Source organism: Onychomys torridus, chromosome 7 (genome assembly GCF_903995425.1).
Source record: "Onychomys torridus chromosome 7, mOncTor1.1, whole genome shotgun sequence".
Taxonomy (NCBI): Eukaryota; Metazoa; Chordata; class Mammalia; order Rodentia; family Cricetidae; genus Onychomys; species Onychomys torridus.
Genome location: NC_050449.1, coordinates 59707117 through 59730129, shown reverse-complemented (window position 1 = coordinate 59730129; position 23013 = coordinate 59707117). Strand labels below are relative to the sequence as shown.

Here is a 23013-nt window from a genome sequence, read left to right as displayed (position 1 = left end):
GCTCAAGGGTAGTGCTGCTAGGAGGGGCCCTTCGGGCTCCGGCCCTGGGCTGTCCTCCAGCTTGGGTCCTAGCTGCTCTCACCCGGTACCCCAGTTCTCTCGGCCCAGGGGCCTCCAAGGCACAGAGTGGTAGGAATGCCACACTACCCAGAACCACATTGATCATGGTCTCCTCTTCGCCTGCACTCACCCTAACGTGCTAAACATAAATGACCTAAAAACTGAAGGTCATTTTGTCACACTCCAGGCCCTGTGCCCAGCGTACTAGAGTTCAGCAGCTCAGAACTCCAGATCAGGGTACCAGAGCCTCAGGGTAGTAGGGGTATGACAGGAAGCTATCCCAGCCATGGGAAAGGATTGGACCAGGACAAGGGGACTCTCAGCAGATACCCAGTAAGCTACCAAAGGCACTGATCAATGTCTTCCTTGCTCTCCGGAGGGACCTAAGGGTCACAGGCGGGAAGAAAATGCTAGGCAACTTGGTACCTTCAAGGGAGCATGGGACCAGAATCAGGAGTCATTGGTAAATCCCAGCTCTGACTCCTGGTGGCTAGCTAGCTGGTTAAGTTCTCTAAGCCTGTTTCTCAACTATAAAAAATGGAAGAACTCACAGCACCCCAGAGGGCTACAGGATTAAGGCAGGCCACGGGGCCCTAGGCCTAGTGCAGAGTGAGGTCTAGAGAGGGCAGTTCCTAGTGTCCAAATCCTTTCCCTTCTTCCCGTCCACGCACTCTCTGAGAATGGCAGGGTTCACCAGGATGCACAGGCTGTTCTGAAATGAGACTTCTTTGAGCCCTGACTGCCCGGGGGCCCTGTATGGGCAATAAGAGGGACAGCTGAGCAGGGGACCCAGGGCCTCTGCTCACCCCTCTTCCCCTTCCCCTTTCACTGAGACCTGTTTATACCCCAGTTCCTTTCCCTTCCTGGCTGTCCACGTTAACGAGTTCGGCTGTGTAAACAGTCTGCGCTCTTGAAGGGGAACAGGAGCAGGCGTATTTTTCTCAGCAAAGGGCCAAATGGTAAATATTTGAGGCACTGGGGACGAAAAGGCAAGATCCACATGATTATCTGGCTATTATATAACATGGAAGAAAGCAAAATTTCTGTAAGTTTTTAGGTGATGTAATTTGACATATACTAAGTAAAGATTTTTTTTAAAGAATATTGGTCCCCAGATGGAAGTGGGAGTACAGGTAACATTTTTCTTGCTTAAACTTCTAGTTTGCAGTTCCCCACCATCAAACCCACTGGAACAGTTCACTTGTAAAGCCTATGCTAGCTGGGCATGGTGGCTCACACCTTTAATCCCACACAAGGCAGAGGCAGGGAGACCTCTGTGAGTTCTAGGCAGGCCTGGTCTACAGCCAGAGTTACAAAGTGAAAGACTTTGTCACACACAAAAATAATTATATTAAAATTAAACAAAAACAAAAAACAGCTCCAGGGCCTACCTATCACACATAGGTCCATTCAGATTTTTCAAGCAGGGCTATAGTTCTCTGTCCCCTGGACTAGACAACGTGGAATAGGTTTGAGAGGCTGTCCAAGTTGACACTGGGACTGGGCAATGTAAAGAGGCTGTGGCTGCCCCTCTGTAGAAGGCCCTGGATGCTGCAGGGCCTGGCAGGACCTCCCACCTACGCTGCTTGTACTTTAGAACTCTGGGTGGCTGCAGGTGAGTTGATGGGGAGCCTCAGGGCCCCCACTCTGGTCTCCCCAGCAAGAGGGAGAATAAGAGCTTCCCCTGGTTTCCTTTCAAAAGCAGCCCTACCTCAAGCACCCACTCTCCCAATGGCACTCTGTCGGTCCAAACGCTTCCCGGCAGAACTGTCCTAGCTGCTCACACAAGCAGAGGCGAAGAAGCGGGCCCCAGGAACAGCGCCCTGGGCTCCCAAGCATCCCTTCAACTGCTCAGGGAGGCAGCACCTTCCATCTATGCTGGGAGCTGTCCCTAGTCCTTGCCAGCCAGCCAGCAGCCAGTGGAGTGCCCTGCTTTCTTCGGTGTGAAGCAGGACGATAGCATGTGCCCTACCTACCTTGCTGTGGCTAGAATTTCACATTATCCGTGCAAATGTAATGAAAGGAAACAGAAACACTCGGGGTGGGGGAGGGGTTAAAGAAACAAAGACAATGAAGTTTAAGGTTAAGGGGGAGTAAACAGGGTTTTAACTACTTGACATTCCCAGTGGAAAAATCTTAGCGTACCTTCACAAAACCCTTTTATTATTACACACACACACACACACACACACACACACACACACACCAATGTGTGAGTGTTGGCAAAGCCACAAGGAGATGTGAGGCATTTCACTGTCCTCAGTGTTTCTCCTTTCGGCCTTTAAGCAAGTCAGGCATAACTCTTGCCTTGGTATACCACCTCTGGGAACACGCCCAACAGAAACAATGCCAAGAGAGGACACTAAACAAATGAGTTCACAGAAACACTCCCGTCTTTAGCATTAAAAAAAAAAAAAAAAAAGCCGACATGTTCATTGAGAATGTTTATACAGGAAAATAACATGAAGTGAATTGATCTATACTTAATTTTTAAAAGGCCAGTATTTAAAAATACCAGTGTCCACAATGCAAACAACACATGAGGAAGTGCTGGAGATTAAAGATGACTAGAGGACAGTGACCGTGAGGAGCTGCACACCATCCTGTTCTGCGCCTTCTAAAGTAGGGAGGACAATGACAAGGAACACTAACGTGGGTGTCAGGGCCCTCAGTTGGTGGGGTGCCTGCCTAGCATGCACAAAGCCCTGGGTTCAATCCCCTGCACCACATCTTGTAATCCCACCACTTAGGAAGCAATAGCGGCAGAAAGATAGGAAGGTCAGTCATCCTCAGCTACAATAGCAAGTTCAAGGCTAGTCTGGGATATCTGAGATTCTATATCAAGGGCGAGAAAAACAGAAAGCCCACTAGTGGGAGAGTCGGGCACAGCGACATGTGCCCGTAATCCCGGCACCCAGAAGACAGAGGCAGGATTGCCAGTTTGAGACCAGCCTGAGTTATACAGTATCATACATAGATACTCTATCAACATCCCTACAAAAACAAAAAACACAAATAGAAATGATGGTATAATTAGGATAAAATTAACTGCTGAGAGTATTAAATGTCCTGGTGACTGATGAAAGAGAATGTCGATGTCCTTGGGAAATACATGATGGAGTATCACAGGATAGAGAGGCATTATGTCTGCAACCCCTCTCAAATGGCTCAAAAACAATGAAGGACAGAAATGTACATACCCACAGACTCCGAAAAAAAGAAAGAAGGCAGGGAGAGAAGGAAAAGGGTGTGTGTGTGAAAATGTTAAAAGTTGGGATATCTAGAGGCTCTTAGCACTTGATAAACTCTGATGAGCAGAGTTCAATCCCCGAGCCCCACATGGTAGAAGAGAGATGACAGCCACAAGCTTTCCTCTGACTTCCACACATACACACACTGTGGTGTGAGCACACCCTCCTCTCCAACACACACATGCACAAATAAATAAATAAATGTAAATACAAAAAGCTTTTAAAAATTGAGGTAGAAGCTCAGCAATGATGTGCACCCCTTTAATCCCAGCACTCAGAAGGCAGAAGCAGGAGGATCTCTGAGTTCAAGGCCAGCCTGGTCTATAGAGTGAGTTTCAGGATAGCCAAGGCTACACAAAAAAAACCCTGTGTCAGAAAAATAAAACAAAACAAAACAAAAACCAGCAACAACAACAGAAAATGAGATAGGAGCTGAAGAGATATCTCAGCAGTTAAGAGCACTTACTGTTCTTGCAGAGGACCAGAGTTTGATTCCCAGCATATACAACAGGCATCGAGCTCAAAACTGCCTGTAACTCCAGTTCCAGGAGATCTGATGCCTTCTTCTGGTCTACACACACACACACACACACACACACACACACATGTAAACCAGTCATTTTACCACTTTTTTCTATTTCATTTGAAAATCTAGTTTATGAACTCTGGGTACACAGAAAGGTATAATTTTTTTTTAATAAGTAAAACACACATACACATACACATACACACACACACACACACACACACACACAATCTATAAGCTGACAATAAATGAATAGAAAATAAAGTACATCCATAAATCCTGGGTAGATGGCGGCTTCACGACCCCCCAGGAGAAGCTCCTTGGTTCACACAATGCAAACTGGGCTCCATGAGACACGCCCATCGGGGTGAACAATTTGCATGGATGCTAAGCTTCCCACTGACTGAAGCCGGGGCTCCCTGCAGCCACTTTGTTTGAGTGGCTTTGTGCTTTGTTTTCCTCACAATGGGTGATGAACGGGCCTCCCCCCACTCCATCCCTCCCTTCCTCCTCCCTCCCCCCTCCCTCCCTCATCCCTGATTTCTGTCATCCAGGGCTCTCTGCAGGCAGCTCTGGCCCTTAACAATTTTGCTTTTTTACCCAAGCCCAGGCCCCCGCTTCCTGAGTCCTGACACAGTCCTCGCTTTTAGGATCCTTCCTTTACCACCAGCTCTGGGACTCAATCATGAAAAGGTGCCGCTCCCAAAGTGGTAGCTTCCACCGCTGAACTCCTGGTACGTGTTTTTGGGGGCCCTCCATTAGCACATGATCTAGTCCATGTGCTCATTTCCTTTGAGAGTATCCCTGGACCCAAGTGGAGCCTTAAGCTCTATGGGCAAGAACTGAGCCCCAGCTCTCCTGTGCTATGACAACGTCCAATAGGAACAGGCACCTAAGATGTCACCTACAGCACAGACGGGAACCCGTACATCTACACACACACATATCTTATAGAAGCCACTGGCTTACAGTCTAGGGTGCAGCTCTAGCCCAGAAGGCTTCCTTGATGCTAACACCAAGCATGTCTATTCTATACTGGGCCCAGGAAGTTCAGACCCACAACATGGGTGTCAAGAAGCCGCTCCACTCTACTGTGTCATTTCACATCCATCTGGCTCACAGTGGTCTCCAACCTTCAGAAGATCTGACCTCGATTTGATACATAGGCCAAGAGCTCCAAGAGACCCCTGGCACAGGCAAGCCCCCATCATAGCCTACTATGGTGATGATGGCAGGACCAGAGACAGGTGGAAATATGTCATGCTCCTCCTCAGTATCCAGGGAGTTGCTGCTGGCTCCCTTTCATCCACCTCTCCTGCTTTTGATCATTTTCCATCCTAAACTGGGCCACAGTTGTGCGGCTAAAAGACTCAAATTGTTTCCAACAACCACCACCGTGGAAGCTGCAGATCAGACTCCCGCCAAGGGAACTTATGGTCTGGTGTGCTCCTCATCCCCGCCTTATGCAAGATCTATTTGCCCTTCTTGGCCCTCAGCAAGTCTCCTAACAAACTTTACCCTCACCACCCTGAGCCCTGGCCTCTACCAGAATAGATGACCTCTAAGAATATCCCAGACCCATTCAGATTAAATTATGGAGTCAGGGAGTTAGAGACAGGGCTCAGCAGTTAGGGACACTTTTTTTCTCTTGCAGAGGTCCCAGGTTCAGCTCCCAGCACCCACATGGTAGCTCACAACTACCCATAACTCCAGTGACAGAGGGAAACAAGCCCCACTTCTAGCCTCCAAGGGGCACCAGGCACACACATGGTGCACATAGATAGGCATAGGTGTCCACTCATACGCATAAATAAAATAAATAAATCTAAAAAGAACATGAGCTTTCCAATGTGACAGTTCTAGAACAGAGTCCTGGCGATCCTTCTCAGACTGTGCGACCGTGAATATATATATGCATTCTCTCGTTTAACTCAACTGTTAAAGGGGGACATTGAGGACACTTGCATTGTTCTGCGAGGACAGCGTGGACTCTGAGCAGGCTGACAAGGACACGCAATCCCTGACATGAGGCCAGTCACTTCACATTCTCAGAGGCAGGAAATGCCTTCAAAAAAACGCCAGAGCAGAATGAGGGACAGGACTCTCTGCCTAGAGAAAGTCCCTGGTTTTCAGCCCCGACTTTCTCTGAGGCTTGCTGTGTCATGGTGGAATTTCCCACTTGACTTCTTGCTCCCTAGGTTCTGTTGCCTGGGGTAGTTACTCAATGCTTTGGAGGCTGAGCTTCTTCATCTGCAGGATGGGGATAGGATCTGCATCACATGATGGTGTCAGAGGTAAATACAGGGGCTGCCAAGATGGCTCAGTGGAAAAAGCCACCTGCTGCCTAGGCTGGCGACCTAAGTTCAAACTCTAGGATCCACCACATAATGGAAGGAGAAAACGGCCTCCTGCTGTCTTCATATGTACATACACATACACAGAAAAAAAAAATGTAAGTGAGTAATTAAAAGAATTAAATGGAGAGATGGCTTCGGATTACAATCTACCGCTGCTGCACAGGACCTGAGTTCAGTACCCAGTACTCATGTTGATCAGCTCACAACCTCTTGTAACTCCAGGGCACCTGTACTCATGTACCCACAATCTCACACACATAAAAATAAACGTGTAATTTTTTTCAACCAAACTATTGATGGTGAGTGTTCTGTGGAGGGAAGTGCTTTTGCATTGTGTTTTCCACTCCAGCTGAATTCCAGGGTTTGTGAGAGAGAGCAAGGGTGTGACGGAGGCTGTGCACGTCATGTTTAACTCTAAGCAGCTCCCAAATAGCCTTGTGCTTCATTACAGGTGTCTGTGGGTGCTGAGAACTTATCAAGTGTAGCAGGACAGGGGTGGATACTACACTGGATAAAACGCTGAGGTGAACAGAAACCCAGGTGGCAGATGGAGGACCTTCAGTCCGCTGGGGAAACACTTTTGCGTATTATTTAGTTTGATGTAATAGATGTGGGGGTACAGAATAAAAGCTAATTGGGTCTTTAGGAAGAGGGTAGGATGGAATTGGGTGGGTTATAGTAGGCTGTTGGGGAGACAGCAATTGATTTAGATCGTAAGAAAAAAGTAGCTGGGTATAGTGGCGCACGCCTTTAATCCCAGCACTCTGGAGGCAGAGGCAGTCTGTGGCCTTTGGGAGGCCAACCTGGTCTACGAAGTAAGTGCCAGGACAGCAAGGGCTCTTACACAGAGAAACCCTGTCTCAGAAAAATAAAAATAAAAATAAAGAAAAAAAGTATATATTTTTTCATGTGTGGGTGTTTTGCCTATATGTATGTCTATGCACCGAATGCATACCTGGTGCCATGGAAGCCAGAAGAGAATATCAAATCCCCTGGAACTGAAGTTACAGACAACTGTGAGCTGCCAGGTGGGTGCTGGGAATTGAACTCAAGTCTTTTGGAAGGGCAGCCAGTGCTCTTAACCTCTGAGCCATCTATCTAGCCCCCTAAAAGTATAATGTTTAAGAGTGAAGGGACCGGGTTGGGGATTTAACTCAGTGGTAGAGCACTGGGTTCAATCCTCAGCTAAAAAAAAAAAAAAAGAGAGAGTGAAGGGTCCAGCAAGGGCAAAAACAAGTCACAGAAGTTTGGGGGACCTCTGGCCTTAGCTTCAGTGTGGTCTGATGCCTAAGTTAGGAAACGAGAGGTGGGCCTGGCATCAAAGTGTCCGGCACTAGCCAAGGTGAGATAGACCTGATCTCATGCCTGGCCTCTCCCTGGGCTGCCTGCTCCTCTGCCTCCTGGGCCTCCATAGCACTTGGAGGAATGTGAACGCTATGCACAAGTGGACTCACAGGAGGAGGGTGTGTACAAGCGTGAGAAACACCCTTGGCAAGATTAGAGGAAAGGACTCAGAAATAAAAATAGCTGATGATTTAATGTGGATTTTTTTTCTGAGACAGGGTCTTACCAGGTAACTGACCAGCTGGCTTCCAACACACAGAGATCCTCCCACTGCCTCCCAAGCACCAAGATGAGGGTGTACACCATATATCTGGCTCTTAGTTTTGAGACACAGGACTCTTACTGTGTTGCTAACATTGGCCCCAAAGTCAAACAGAAAAAGGAAAAGAAAATAACCACCCTACTATATATTCTCTCTCACTCCCCAGAAGCATTCAAATAAAGGAAAACGGTTTTGTGTTGGGGGTCTTTATGTTCCCTCAAGGCTGGGACCCCAAACTAGATGACCATCCCTACCTTCACTCCAGCACACATTCACTCTGTGATCTTGGACCAGACACCAGTCTTAACCTCATCTATAAAATAATGAATGGAATTCTCTTTATGAGGCCTGCTCCAGGCCCCTGTTCTGCCTCACTGGTAGTTACGAAGGCTGGAAGAGGCCAAACTACATAAGCCAGCATTTCTCTAAACAGTCTAGAAACAGCAGACAACCTCCAGCGTTGTGAGCAGGCTGGAGCCGAAAGTTGTGTGTACAGACAAGTATCTGTGCTGAGCACTGGGGCCAGAGCCCAGGGCAGCCTTTCTCAGCAGCCTGTTTAAATATGTCCCCCAGTCTTCTCCCTTCGAGCATGCTGTCCTTCCCCAAATCTGACCTGACCAGGACCCACCCCTGTAATCCACTCAGTTAGTGACTCTCTACACCAATAAATCACAGACTGCAGGAAGACAGAACACATGCGCTACTTTCCACGGCTTCAGGCAAGGCCTGGCACACAGTAGGTCCTCAACGTGTTAAGTGAAGAGAATCGGTGGAGAGTAGGACTAACCTTTTTATAAGCTGAGTGGTCCTGGGCTAAGAGCATCACTCAGGGAGAGGCTAGAACACCCTGGGCTGGGTCCTCCAGCACATCTCACACACACACCCCAAAAAACTGTGTGGTTACCTGAAAGCAGCTCTAATTCCAGCCCATTCTATGGCCCCCTGCAGGACCCGTTACCACCTTGAACCTCAGTCACAACAGTCAAGTGGGGATCCTGGAAGGAAGGACTCTCAATGGCCTTCTAGCTCACCTAAGCTCCAGCCAAGTCCTAGCATGTTTGAGCACTCCACGGGTCCCAAGTCTCTGATGACTCTTACCAACCTTTTGTCTAGCCAGCACTTTGGGGAGGGAGGATCCCAAGCAAGGGACATGCAGCCTTTACACTTGCAGCGAGGGAGGGATAGAAACCATGATTGCCTCACGGTTCTAACAGCTCATGTCCAAAGTGGTGGGGAGCCAAAGCCAGGAGGGATACAAAGATTCTCCAGGAACAACCTCTGCATTCCTCTCCAGGGCCCTTGCCCAGGCAACGTCTCAGGTTCTCTGCCCCTCAGACACTAGTCCAGTCCCACCCTGGCCTTGTTATCAGGCATGCCTCTAGCCAGGTCGCAGCTCTAGTGGGGGGACACATAACACCTTGCTCATCATTGGGCCCACGGGACAGAACACAGGCTAAGGCAAGGACACCAACTCAGACACCTCTAGCATGTCCCTCCCTGCCAGGAGATGCTGTTTCCCAGGTCGGGGGTGGGGTTGAAGTACAAAAGGGCCTGTGGCAGAGAGACCCTGATTTTTCCATTCAGAAGCAGGCTCCAGCAAGGACCCCAAAGCCTCTGCCCTCCATCCTTCTCAAACCCTTTTCTAGGCTCAAGATTAGCAGCAGAAAGCTGAGGAGTCCTTGAAGTCTACATACAGACAGACATTGGCTCCCTACTCAACCAGCCTGCCACATCCGTCACCCCCATCTGTGCCCTACCCCCTCCCCACTGTCTCTCATCTTGGAGAAGGCTCCCTGGCTTTGTTCTGTTTGCCTTTAAAACAAAGGATAGAAGCATTAGTGCTAATTCAACAGTTCTACAGACAGGAAAAGCTTCCTGTTTTACCTGTCTGGTTCCATGGGCACCCTAAACACCCCATGGTTTTGTTGTGCTAGGTGTGTGAAGGCTGAGGGGGAGTGCCTTGGGGAACATTTGAGTGTGCAAGTGCCTTGCTCACAGGAGAGAGTGGGACAAGCATACGGACAAACTGAGCAGCTCAGGACCCTGGCTGTGTGGCTTGCTGCCCTCAGGAACTTTGAGAAACTTGCTTAAACCCTGCCCCACAGTCTCCTACCTTAGGACCAGAGTGGAAGGAACTGCCATCCCCTGTATGGTTTGGAGACCAGGATTCTGGGATTGGTGTTTTGGTAACCTACTAAATATCAGCCATTTTTAGATATGGAAGTCCAGGGGGAGGCCTTAGAAAATCTCATTTCTCCCCTCACAAAATAGTGACTTTGAGATGAGAAAGTTTAGCAAAGCCCTGCTCTGGGCTGAGCAAACACAACTCAGATCCCAGAAACTTCCTGACGAAGCTGGTAAGGCTGTTCCTCAATACAAATCCCTTTTCAGGAGGATTACTTCACCTCCCATTCAGGCTCCTGCTTAAAAAAGAAAATCCTAGGGAACCATGGAGAATCCCAACAGGACACTAAAAACAAAAACCAACAGGTCAGATGTCCAGCCAACCTGGAGAGAGGGCTTTATGGGGGGCGGGGGGAACATGACAGATTTCATGAAGACTTCCCATAGCTGTCAGAGTATACCAAAAACACAGACCCCAGCTGGGCAGCACTTCTGACGTCATGACGTTATTTCCAGAGAGACAAGATCTTCAGAGACGCCCATGAGGATGAATAAACCTCAGGCTTCTTTTGAAAGCTTCCCAAAAGCCCTGTGACAAGCCCAGCTTTACAACACCAACCAACCAACAGAACAGTCAGTGGGTCCACATACACCCCTCCGCCTCTCACACAATCTCTTACCTCCCCAGCTCCTCTCCGATGTCATAAAAATCCTCCACCTTCTGCTGCTTGAACATCTCCATGTTTGGGCTCCTCATCGAGGCCTGGACCAGACCATCCTGAAATGGAAAGAAACCTAAGCTTAAGACGCCCATGCAAATTAGCACAAGCCTAGAAGTCTGAGTTTGAAAAGCAACCAACTACAAGCAAGAAAAGAGTTTAAGTTACCCACAGCCTTGATTCCTTAAGAACTGGTCTGTGTGAGCGTCTCACGTGTGGCTGATAATGTATAGTGTCCTGCCTACTTTTATGTCAACGACCCAAGCTAGAGTTTGTCTGAGAGGAGGGATCCTCAATTGAGAAAATGCCTCCACAAGATCCGGCTGTAAGGCATTTTTCTTAATTAGTGATTGATGGGGGAAGGGCTCAGCCCACTGTGGATGGTTCCATCCCTGGGCTGGTGGTCCTGGGTCCTATAAGAAAGCAGGCTGAGCAAGCCATGATGAGCAAGCCAGTAAGCAGCACCCCTCCATGGCCTCTGCATCAGCTCTTGCCTCTCAGGTTCCTGCCCTGTTTGAGTCCCTGCCCTGACTTCCTTCAGTGATGAACAGTGATGAAGAAGTGTAAGCCACATAAACTCTCTCCTCCCCACACTCTCTTGTCATGGTGTTTCACCACAGCCACAGTAACTCTAAGACATAGTTTCCATTCCTCTCTTAAATTTTTATTTATGTGTATGCATATGTGTTTATATGTGGGTATGTGCACACAAGTAACAGGTGCCAAGCAGACCAGGAGAGGGCCTCAGATGCCCTGGAGCTGGAGTTACCGGCAGTTGTGAGCCCCTCCATGTGTTCTGGGATCTCGGGTCCCCTGGAAGAGCAGGAGCTGAGCTGGGGTTCTAATTGCTGAACCATCTCCCCCAAACCATGATTTGATTCCTCTTAATTCTTGTGCCCCCCCCCATCTTTTGTTTTTTGAGACAGGGTCTTGCTAGGAGCCTGTGCTGGTCTAGAACTCATTGGTTGGCCTTGCATGTGCAGTCACTCTCCTGCCTCAGCTTCCCCAAAGCTGAGATTACAGGCGTGTACCACTACACCTGTCTCCAGTTCGTTGGAAAGAAAGAAAGGAAAAAAGAGTCCTTCCTGCTTGTTCAGCTCTGTCTGAAGAAGTTCACCGAGAAACAGAACCATGGGAACTTCAGCTACTTGTTCTACTGAGAAGAGAGGTATCTGCAGCCAGGAGTCTATGATCCCAGCACTGGGAGGCCAGAGGATGGAGGACTCAAGGCCAGCCTAGACTCAACAGGGAAACCTTGTCTCAAAGAGCTGAGCGCTGGGCTGGAAGAGATGGCTGAGTGGTTAAGAGCACTTGCTGCCCTTCCAGAGGACCCAGGTTCAATTCCCAGCACCCCACAGTGGCTCACAATCATCTGTAACTCCAGTTCCCGGAGATCTGATGCTCTTCTGGCCATCAGCCAGCACTGTGCACATGTGTGTTGTGGAATATTCCTTTACATCGTGTGAAGAGGGGTCATTATGATTGGTTTAACAAAAAGCTAAACAGCCAATAGGTAGGCAGGAGGTACAGGTGGGACTTCTGGACAGAGCTCTGGGAGGAAGAAAGGCGGAGTCACCAGCAGACGGAGAGGGAGCAGGACGGGGAGTAGAGGGTAAAGATAACAGAGCCACATAAAGGGACACAGATTTAAAAATACGAATTTTTAATTTAAGTTATAAGAACTAGCTAAGAAGAAGCCTAAGGTAAGGCTGAGTTAATAATGAGTCTCCGTGTTGGTTTTTGGTTTTGTTGTTGTTGTTTTGTTTTTGTGAGCTGGTGACCCAAAGAAAAATCCATTTACACATTTGATATGCAGATAAGCATGCAAGTAGAACACACCTACACATAAAATAATATTTTTTAATTAATTTATTTATTATGCATACAGAGGAGGGCACCAGATCTCATTACAGATGATTGTGAGCCACCATGTGGTTGCTGGGAATTGAACTCAGGACCTCTGGAAGAGCAGTCAGTGCTCTTAACCTCTGAGCCATCTCTCCAGCCCATAAAATAATATTTTAAAAAGCCAAAATATAGGGATGCAGCTCAGAGGTAGAATATATGCCCAGCATGTAAGACCCAGTTTTGCCTGGGTAAATCATTTAAGTCACCAGACACGTAGCTTTCCCACCTGCAAAATGGGGTCAATACTGTAAAAATCAATTTCAAGTCATGAAATTGTTTGGTGAACGATTAAGTGCTGTGGAAAGACAAGGGATTATCATGACCTCAGCTCCCTTGGGGGCTGGGCCACCCGATGGCGAGTCTGAACGGATTGGTGAATGCTCACTCATCACCTTACAGAGAACATGGGTGGGGATGGTGTGACCAATTAAAAGAGCACCGGGAGTCAGGAGCCTGAGGTGCTAGTTCCAGTACTACCCACATCTAGCTCTGTGACCTCATCACTTGGCAGAGGAACCCAGTTTCTCCATCTATGGAACACAGCTACCTCTGCCTGTACAAGGCACCTCAGCAAAAGACAGGGCAGTTGGAGTCACAGGGGGCCCTCACTGTGGGGTGTGTATCTTCCCTTGCAATCCCCTACCCAAAAAGCTCACCTAGAGACAGCACCCTGAGAGCAGGGCCCCATTAGAGAGATATGACCAGCTGCCTGTGGGATCCTTCAAGGGTCCTTAGCAAAGGTCCCATTTTGGCTAGCATAGGCAGCTTTTCTCCCACCTGCCAATCAAATGCCAACTATGCTCAGCCACGATCCTGAAAGACTGTCCTCCGAGGGATCATCACATGGGACCCGCCTCACCAACATCAAGAGACTGGGGCTGGGCTGGAGAGATGGCTCAGAGGTTAAGAGCACTGGCTGTTCTTCCAGAGGTCCTGAGTTCAATTCCCAGCAACCACATGGTGGCTGACAACCACCTGTAATGAGATCTGGTGCCCTCTTCTGGCCTGTGGGCATGCGTGCAGACAGAACACTGTATACATAATAAATAAATAAAAATTAAAGAGAGAGAGAAAGAGAGAGAGAGAGAGGGAGAGAGAGAGAGAGAGAGAGAGAGAGAGAGAGAGAGAGAGAGAGAGAGAGAGACTGGGGCTGTTCTGGATCTCAGGGGATATATACACATTTCTCCTCATAAACCAGAGCCCCATCACCAAAACACCCCCTCCTTCATCCTTTCTGTCAAAACGCACAGATCCCTTAGACCCCCTGGACTGAGCTGGCCTGGCTCCCAGGTCTCTTTCCGGGCCACCTGCTGTGGACACCCATAGCCCTTCATGTATCCTCTTCCTTCATGTCCACTGTACAGCCAGGGTGAGCCTGAGTGTGCACAGATTCCAAAAAGAGCAAGCCTAGGCACAAGACTAGGTTAGCATGGGTTACTACCCCTGTCACCCACAGCAGACTGGCACCCTTTCTCATCCTCAGTCCCTCATCTGTAAATGGAGACACCCCTATCAGTCCTAACATCTATTTCATAGACCACTGTGTGGATCTACCGCAAAAAAAAGATGTAAGACACCGTACACATACAGAGGATGGTTTCACTGTCATAACTTGTTCCAGGCCACTGTGTTTCTGTTTCCCATGGCGTGAAGTCAATCAATTCAACCCCCTTCTCAGGAAAAGGTTTTGAGGTTGACTCAAAGTTTGACTCCACCAGAATTGGACACTGAACCTGTCTTTGCTCTCACTATCCCTGCAAGACTCCTGAAACCCACTCCTTCCAAATAAACCAGCCAGCCAGCTCTTAGGGGAGGGCACCAATCTCACACAGGCAGATAACACAGAAAACCCCTCAAAATTCTGTTGGCAGGAACACGTGGAAGCGTGGTCCCTGAACAGCTATGAGCTTCCCTTTGGTGAGAGGCCAGCGCCATTTGCCACCAGGAGTTGAGCTGTATTCACAGAAGCCCCAAGTTCCCCAAGAAAAATGAGCCAGGGTGCAGTGGAGGGCGAGAGAATTCAGACCCAGGTCAACCCCCCATTCCACGCAGCCTGTGTTACAGCCACAGTGAATCTTTCCCGGCACACCTCCAGGAGGGCGCTTTCCATGGGAAGCCCACCTGACAGCTGCTCCATTCCCTCAGGGGATAGTAACCCACACGCCACCTTCCCTGTGAGGCTCGTGACTCTGGCCTTCCCTTCTTCAAATTCTAGAAAAATCCCCTAATAGAATCAGGTTATAATTTTCTCATTCTAGATCATAATCTCTGCCTGTCTCAAAAAGGAAAGCAAAGGGATTAGAGAGATGGCTCAGTGGTTAAGAGCACTGACTGCTCTTGCAGGGGACCTGGGTTCAATTTCCAGCATCCACATGGTGGCTCACGACCATCTGTAACTGCAGGTTCGGAGGAAATGGCACCCTCTTCTTGCCTCCATGGGCACCAGGCACAAATTTGGCCCATAGATGACATGCAGGCAAAGCACTCATAAACATAAAAATAAATTTGGGAAAAAGACAAAGCCTGGATTCAAATTCCAGCTCTGTCACTTAGAACCACATTGCCCTACATGGAGTACAAGATAGCTTTTCTGAGCTTCAAACTAACTTCCATGGAAAACAGGCCTAGTCAACCCTGATGTTGGTGAGTGTGTGAGCACCCAGACACTGCCAGGGGAGATAGGCACTGGGAAAAACCACTCGGAGTCCTGTGGAACCCTTTCTGTGAACATACTGTGTGTGAGAAACCTGTGCATCTGTTTTCCAGAATGGCCCATTTATCAACAACTAAACTACTAGCAACAAGTAAAAATTGGAACCATCAAGAAAAGAATGGATAGGCCCACTGGATATATACACACAATGGAGTCACTAAGTGCTATGACATGGGCAAATCTCTCAAGCATAAAGAACAAAGGAAACCAGAGCCCACAAAAAAGATTATATACTGTCTGATTCAATTTGGAGAAAACGTCTCCACAAGGCTAGGATACAGCTCAGTTAGCAGGGTATGTACGCAGCATGTATGAAGCCCTGGCTTCCATCCCCAGCACCAAATGCACTGGATGTGGCTGGCACACACCTGTAATCCCAGCACTCAGGAGGTACCTTAAGTTTCAGGCCAGTGTGGGCTACAAGGTAAGACCCTGTCTCCAAAAAGAAAAAGAAATGGAAAAATAAAAGTGCTGGGATATAGTTCAACTGATAGAGTGCTTGCCTCACAGATACAAAGCTGCTGTGGCTGTGATCCTCAGCACTCCGTAAACCAGGCATGGTGGCTCATACTTAAAATTTCAGCACTCTAGAGGTGGAGGCAGAGAAACCAGGAGTTCAAGTTCAACCTCAGCTACATAATGAGTTCAAGACCAGCATGGGCTATTTGAGAGCCTGCATGGGTGGTGAGAATAAACTAATATCTTCTTTATTTATTAAACTTATTTTTTAGATTTATTTATCTCTTTATGTATGGTTGCTTTGCCTGCATGTATGTCTATGCACCACATGTGTGTAGTGCCCAAAGAGGCCAGAGGGTGGCGTCAGATCCCCTGAACTGGAGTTAAAGATGGTTGTGAGCCATCTTGTGGGTGCTGGTAACAGAACCCAGGTCCTCTGGTAAAGCAACTAGTGCTCTTAACCAGTGAGTCATCCATCTCTCGGGCCTCCTGGTAAATATCTACTAGTAAGTGAGATGGTACATGTGGAATGCTTTGGGAGCCCCATGAAGGCAAAGGCTCTAACATTCTCGCCTCTGTCCCCTTGTAGTGGTGAATATACAGCATGTACCCTATAAATGGTTGACTTGCAGTTAGTGCCTGGCCTCCTTTCTCGAGACCATAGCTCAGATACTTCTCTGTCAAGTAAAACACCTAGTGGTGGCCTGTCACTCTCTCCTACCTAACAAACACCTCCACAAGATCAATTTGCATTTTACTTAAATTGGTAAGTTCTCATGTACAGCTACTCTAAGGTAGAATTATAACCACCAGCTTTGAAAAGCTGAAACCACATATCACAGGCAAGGGATATGACTGTAACTTTTGACCAGAGACTCAGGCTACCTGCTCCAGACATTCCTAAGATGACACCCATCTGGGTGTCCACATATCTCCCTCCCAAGGGAGCCTTGGGAATTCACCTTCCTGCACATGGCCCTAATACCAAGCAACAGTCTAGGCAGTAACACAGACTTCCTAGGACCCCATAGAAAGGGACCTCACCAATACCTTTCCAGTTTAATCCCCTCTTCAGAAGTCAGCAGGGTGAGGAAGTGGGCCAGAGCACTCCCACACTATCCTTGCTGTGGACTGTGGTTTGGGGTAAAAACTCACCTCGAAACAAAAGTCTGAACCCACTGGGGTCTGGTCTAACTCGCTTGTTTGACAAAAGGAGGAATCTGAGGTCCGGACAGGGAAGGGACTTGCCCACCGTCACACAGCTAGGTGGTCAAGCTTCCCATAGCCACCCAACTTCTTCAAGGTGGCCCCAAGGATTGGAAAGCCAGTGGCCTTCTGGAGGGGCAACTTTAAGGTAGGAGTAGGTGCCCAGATCTGGAACACCACCCCACATTCACTGTCTTCTGGTATAGTCAAGCCTCATTCTGCAATGTTAACTTTCTGAGTTTCTCACCCCACCTCACCCAATTCCAGTAAGAGAAACCAGTCTATGGCAGGGCGTGTGCGCGCACACACACACACACACACACACACACACACACACACACACACACACACACCTATGAAGAATCCTCAGACTTGGGCTCTGAGGAAGCTGCCAGCAGAAAGGAGGGAACTCTAGCATCACAGAACCTCTTTGGACAATCCCTGATAAGGAAGCTGGAGCTCAGAGAAGGTCAGCCACCTCCCTGAGTTGACATGAGAAAAACTCCATCTTTTGATGAAGGTTCAACTTCTCTGGGCAGCGCATTGTTTGCCCCCACCCCCACCCCCCAACTGACAGACTGGAAGGCTCTAGGGAGTCGGTCAGGGTGCTGACTTTTATTCCTCCAGCAGGAAACTTGCCCCGGGGCAGCAGATAATTCCTGACCCCTACTCCAGCCTCTGAGGAAGCTACTGGGCTATCAATGCCATCACTTTCGATGCCAAAAACTTAACACGGGGGTGGGTTGGGAGGAAACCGGGCTTTAAACTTAACTCTGAAGCAGTTAAGGTGCCAGCTTCTCTTAGTCAACAAAATACCCCTAGGATGCCAAGGTGGTTGGGAACCAATGTCAGAAATCAAAAGAGCAGCACCCAGCTGCTAGGGGACAGGGCGCCAAGGAGTGTCCCTCCACCTGCCCACAGCTCATTAGGCCACACTGGAGGTTCATTTCACAGGAAGCAACATCCTGGGGCGAGGGGAGGAGGAGGAGGTGTGAGCCCACAGAGACCGGCTTGTCTCTCTCTTATCCGAAACTGGTCCCCCTTTGAGGGGGGCCAAACTTGATGCGTGGCTCTTTCCCTTCTCCTGCCTAGGTGCCAGGTCTCTGTCCGTCTCCCCACCGGGTCTCCGGGATCAGAGTGCCAAGCTTAGGAGGCACCCCGAGGTAGCAGCGTGCAGACCGGCCTCCGGGTGCCGCCACAGCGCACAAACCGTAGAAGGGCCATATCCTAGACAGGCAATGTCCCGCCACCCCAGCCTCTGCTGCTGTCGAGCCCCGTGGCCCCGGGCGCTACTCACGGCGAGAGGCTGCGCTGCATGCGGCGGGCAGGACCGGCACCGGGACGCGGCGGGGTGCGCGGTGCTCGGTTCAGTTCTTCTCCGGGCGCCCGACGTCCTCCCCGCAGAGCCGCCGGGGAGTCGAGGGGGCGGAGCGGCCAGCCCCGTCCCAGGCGCCGGCTGGAGGCGCGCCCGGACACTCGACCCGGAGTTCGGGGCGCCCCCTGCTGGAACCCCCGCGGGACTGCCCCGAGGTGAGGGCTCGGCGACCAGCAGGTTCCCTGCGTGCGTCCATTCCCGTCCTGTCTCTCACATGCTGTGCCACCTGCGGGGAATCAACTTGAGTGAGCTGATGTTCCAGGCACTACACAGCCCGTCCCAACTGCCCAGAAAATAGTGTCTCTCTGTCCTTCTTCACCCACCCACGCACACACATCCTGAGGAAGGTCCCACTGCCCCAACTCCCGGGAAGTGGGACCAATTCTTTTAGTAGCCTGCAGTGTAGTCATGAGTGATGCTAGAGAATGAATGTAAAACGCACCCCGAGGAAAACACTGTCCCTCAGCCTTTTCAGTACCGAGGCACTGACAGCACCACCCAACTCTGATCATTGCCTCAGAGTTTGGGCAGATCCCAGACCTTCATATTTGACCTTTCAGGTCTGTACAGGTTCTGGGGTTCTCCTCGAACACCATGCTACAGAGGAATAGCTACCATCTGGTGACTTCTGAAGTCAGTGGGCAGAGAGAAGGACACCCCCTGGGGGTGAGGTGTCCCCAATACCTCCTCTCCTGTCTTTAGTGCTGTGCTGTGTGACAAACCATCCTAGCTTTGCTGGTCCGAAACAAGCATTTCATTATGCTCCTGCATTCCTGGAGTCCACCCTCTAAAAGTCACCCTAGTGTGAACCCTGCCACTCTTAGTTCTTTCTTGTCATTTCCCTTCCTGTGCTTCGCTTGTGATATATCCACTTTCAACAAGAGCAAAAACAACCCCTTGCCCGTCTTGAAATAACAGATCGAATGCTATCCCAAACCTAGTAAAAGCATGTTGAGTGCAAATGTAGTGTGCCCTAAAAGAATCCACAGCGTCTTGTTCTCTGTTGTCCCCTGTAGTGATTACTTTCTGCAACAAAACAAAGACAACTGAAGGAAGGAAAGTGTCCTGGAACATTAGTCTAAGGTGTGTTACGTTTGTGTATGCTGTGCAACATTTGTTTCATGATGCAAAGATGTGTTGAATTATTTTACAGTTGCATTTGTTGAACTCTGTGAAGCTGTGTTACTTCTAAAATACCTGATTGATCTAATAAAGAGCTGAACGGCCAAAAGCTAGGCAAGAGAGAAAAATAGGTGGGGCTATCAGGTAGAAAGAATAAATAGAAGGAGAAATGGGGGGATCAAGAAGCAGGAAAATGGGGTTGGGGTGATGGTTCAGAGGTTAAAAGCACTGGCTGCTCTTCCAGAGGTCCTGAGTTCAATTCCCATCAACTACATGGTGGCTCACAACCATCTGTAATGAGATCTGGTGCCCTCTTCTGGCCTGCAGGCATTCATGCAGGCAGAACACTATACATAATAAATAAATAAAGAAGCAGAAAAAGGCGGAGAGCAGGACTCCAGGGGCCTGTTACCCAGCTACACATTAATCCATGGAGTAAGAAGTAAAGAAAGGTATATAGAAATAACGATAAAAGCCCAGAGGCAAAAGATAGACAGGATAATTTAAGCTAAGAAAAGCTGGCAAGAAACAAGCCAAGCTAAGGCCAGGCATTCATAAGTAATAATAAGACTCCGTGTGTATTTATTTGGGAGCTGGGTGGCGGGCCCCCAAAAGAACCAAAGAGTAAAAAAAAAAAAAAAAAAACAACTACAAGAAAGGTTTATTTTGGGCCCACAGTTCAATGGTACGGTCCATCATGGTAGCAGGAGCATGGGACTGCTGATCACACTGTATTCCCAGTCAGGAAGCAGAGAGAGAGAGAGAGAGAGAGAGATATGAATGCTTGCTCAGCTCTTTCTCCTTTTCATTCAGTCTGGAGCCCAACCCATGGAATGGTCACCACTCACATATGGAATGAGTCTTCCCTCTCAATTAACTCAGTCTAGAAACTCCCTCTTGGACATGCCCAGAGGTTTGTGTCCTAGATGATTCTGTTTTGACAAAATGACAATGAATATTAGCTTTCACATACTCCAGGTAAAGATGCTAAATAACCACATGCTGATAACCTGGCCAGGTGATATGTATCTTTAATCCCAGCACCCAAGAGAGCCATATAGAAGGATTATCTGATCTAAGTAGTTGAAAGCCATTCTAGGCAACAGAGCAACAGACCATCTTTAAGAAGAAAAAAGAAATAAAAAAAGAAAAAAGAAAGAGAGAAAGAGAAAGGAAGGAAGGAAGGAAGGAAGGAAGGAAGGAAGGAAGGAAGAAAAAAGTCAGGTGGTAGTGGCACACACCTTTAATTCCAGCACTCAGGAGGAATAGGCAGACAGATTTCTGTGAGTTCAAGGCCAGCCTGGACTACAAAGTGAATTCCAGGATACATAGAGAAACCCTGTCTCGGGGGTTGTGGGGGGGGGGGGGGGGCAGAGGTGCTAGAAAGATAGCTCAGCATTTAAGCCCATCATGTTATTGCAAAGGATTAGAGTTCAGTCCCTAGCACCCATACTGGACAGCTCACAACCCTGTAATTCCAGCTCTAGGGGATTGATAACTCTCTTTTGGCCTCCAAGGGCATCTACACTCACATGTGCACATGCCAACACAGACATATACATGTAATTAAAAATAAATCTTTAGCTGGGCGGTGGTGGCGCACGCCTTTAATCCCAGCACTCGGGAGGCAAAGGCAGGCAGATCTCTGTGAGTTCAAGGCCAGCCTGGTCTACCAAGCGAGATCCAGGAAAGGTGCAAAGCTACACAGAGAAACCCTGTCTCGAAAAACAAAAACAAAAACAAAAACAAAAAAAAAAATCTTTAAAAAATTAAACATTGGATTGACAAATATGTAATGAATTTTAACAACTACTACACATCACACATCTTCTAACATGTGCCTTCCCAGGCCTTTACTTGGAGTATTCAACTTCAGTGTGGATGTTATTCTCCCATTTTACAGATAGGGTAACTGAGACATGTGGCAGTTAATTTTTCCCAAGTTCACACAGCATGAGGGGTCAAGCCGTGATGTGAATCTTGCCTAGTCACCTCCACAGCACAAGTTTTTCCTTCTCCCAATGTCTGACTTTAACTGAAACTTCCACATCTCTTTATTGTTGTTTTCAAGATAGAATGCTCTGCTTAGCCCTGGCTGTCCTGGAACTCCCTCTGTAGACCCAACTGGCCTCAAACACAGAGATTTACCTGCCTCTGCCTCCAGAGTGCTAGGATTAAATATGTGCACCACAACACCTAGCCCAACATTTCTTTTTATTTATTATTAGTTTAATTTTGTTGTTCAAGACGAGGTTACTCTGTGTAGCCCTGGCTATCCTGGAACTCTCTTTGTAGACCAGGCTGGCCTCGAACTCACAGAGATCCACCTGCATCTGCCTTCCGAGTGCTGGGATTAAAGCCATGCACCACCATGCTTTGCCCAACATCTCTAAAACAGGGTTACTTCTAGCCACGTGCTAAAAAGCCCTTGTGCCCTGACTACATCCTGCATCATTTACATTAAGATCTCTAGGATAGGTTCTGTACATCAGGCGTTGTTGAACTCTCAGGTGATTCCATGGCACAGGCTGGGGACCACTGCACCCCTGTTTCAGAGACCTGGAGAAATGAATGCATCTTCCACTGTCTACCACACTGCCAACACACTGAGAGCTTGCTTTGTGCAAGATGCTCTAAGGGGCTCTAATGGGAGCATCGGAGGAGCATGCAGTTTCTGTAGGATGATGCCACAAGCCCGTGGGTCCCAGTGGCAGGCAGCAAAGGATAGCCACATCCGGGCAGTGCCAACGGACAAGTTGACAGAACCTGATGAACTCCTGACAGAGACAGTGTAGGGATGAAGCTGGTATATGGGTTGGGATGACACTGGGGTTGGCTTATATGACGCACGGTATGAGAGCTAAATGAAGTACTAAGTGTAAGTACAAGCTTGGAGTTTACTCGCTGTGACCTCAGCCAAGTGACTTGATTTCTCTGTATTTCATCCCCAAAAGTCAAATGGAGCTAAAAATAGCATGTTCGGTTAGTTTGCAACATCTCTGAAAGTCTGAGATCAGTGCCTGGACCTCCATTATGGGTTCAGCAAGTGTTAGTTACTTCTGTCTGTTATTCTGTAAATGTCTGGGTGTGAGCTTCCTTGGGAAGAAGGTATATCTTATTCACCTTTGCACCCACTCCACCCCCACCCTGCCCAGAGCAGAGTCTAAGGAAGTACCAAATAAAGTCTGCCATGTAGACGTCTTGGCCATGGGTTCAGTGATGACGGACACTTCTCTATCAGTCAGATAAGGGGACTCTCCACAGCTGGCCCACTGCTTGGGTGGTACAGTCAGGAAGCCTCCTCTTCCCAAAGGTGGCCTAGTGACCTGGCTTTCTAGCCCTGCCTACCCAGCCCCGTGCCCTCTGCACTTCTACACCTAGCCATACAGAACTCGGGTGTGGAGCAAGCTTCAACAGAGCTCTTCCTGCTTCCTCATGAGGGAGGTCTGGTGGCTTTTGCAACTACAAACTTGTTGGACTGGGCAAAGTCTTGAGCCCACCGGAGGAAAGAAAGGAGCTGGCATCTGGGAGGCTTGGGGGCTGGAGATTCACTTTGCAAGCATGGCACTGCACTTGTAGGGTACTGG

The 23013-nt window shown here is 48.6% G+C and overlaps 1 protein-coding gene across 1 annotated transcript in view; it reads right to left on the bottom strand.

Annotated features, from left to right (window-relative positions):
* Dapk2 (death associated protein kinase 2) overlaps positions 1 to 20125 on the bottom strand; it is a 128960-nt gene extending 108835 nt beyond the window's left edge. Inside the window, exons 1-3 of the mRNA XM_036193623.1 lie at positions 20103 to 20125; positions 18227 to 18449; positions 10605 to 10702 (exon numbers count right to left, since the gene is read on the bottom strand). Of these exons, the coding sequence (XP_036049516.1) occupies positions 10605 to 10702; positions 18227 to 18449; positions 20103 to 20125 (344 nt within the window). The remainder of the gene's footprint in view (positions 1 to 10604; positions 10703 to 18226; positions 18450 to 20102) is intronic.
* Positions 20126 to 23013: the final 2888 nt, after the last annotated feature.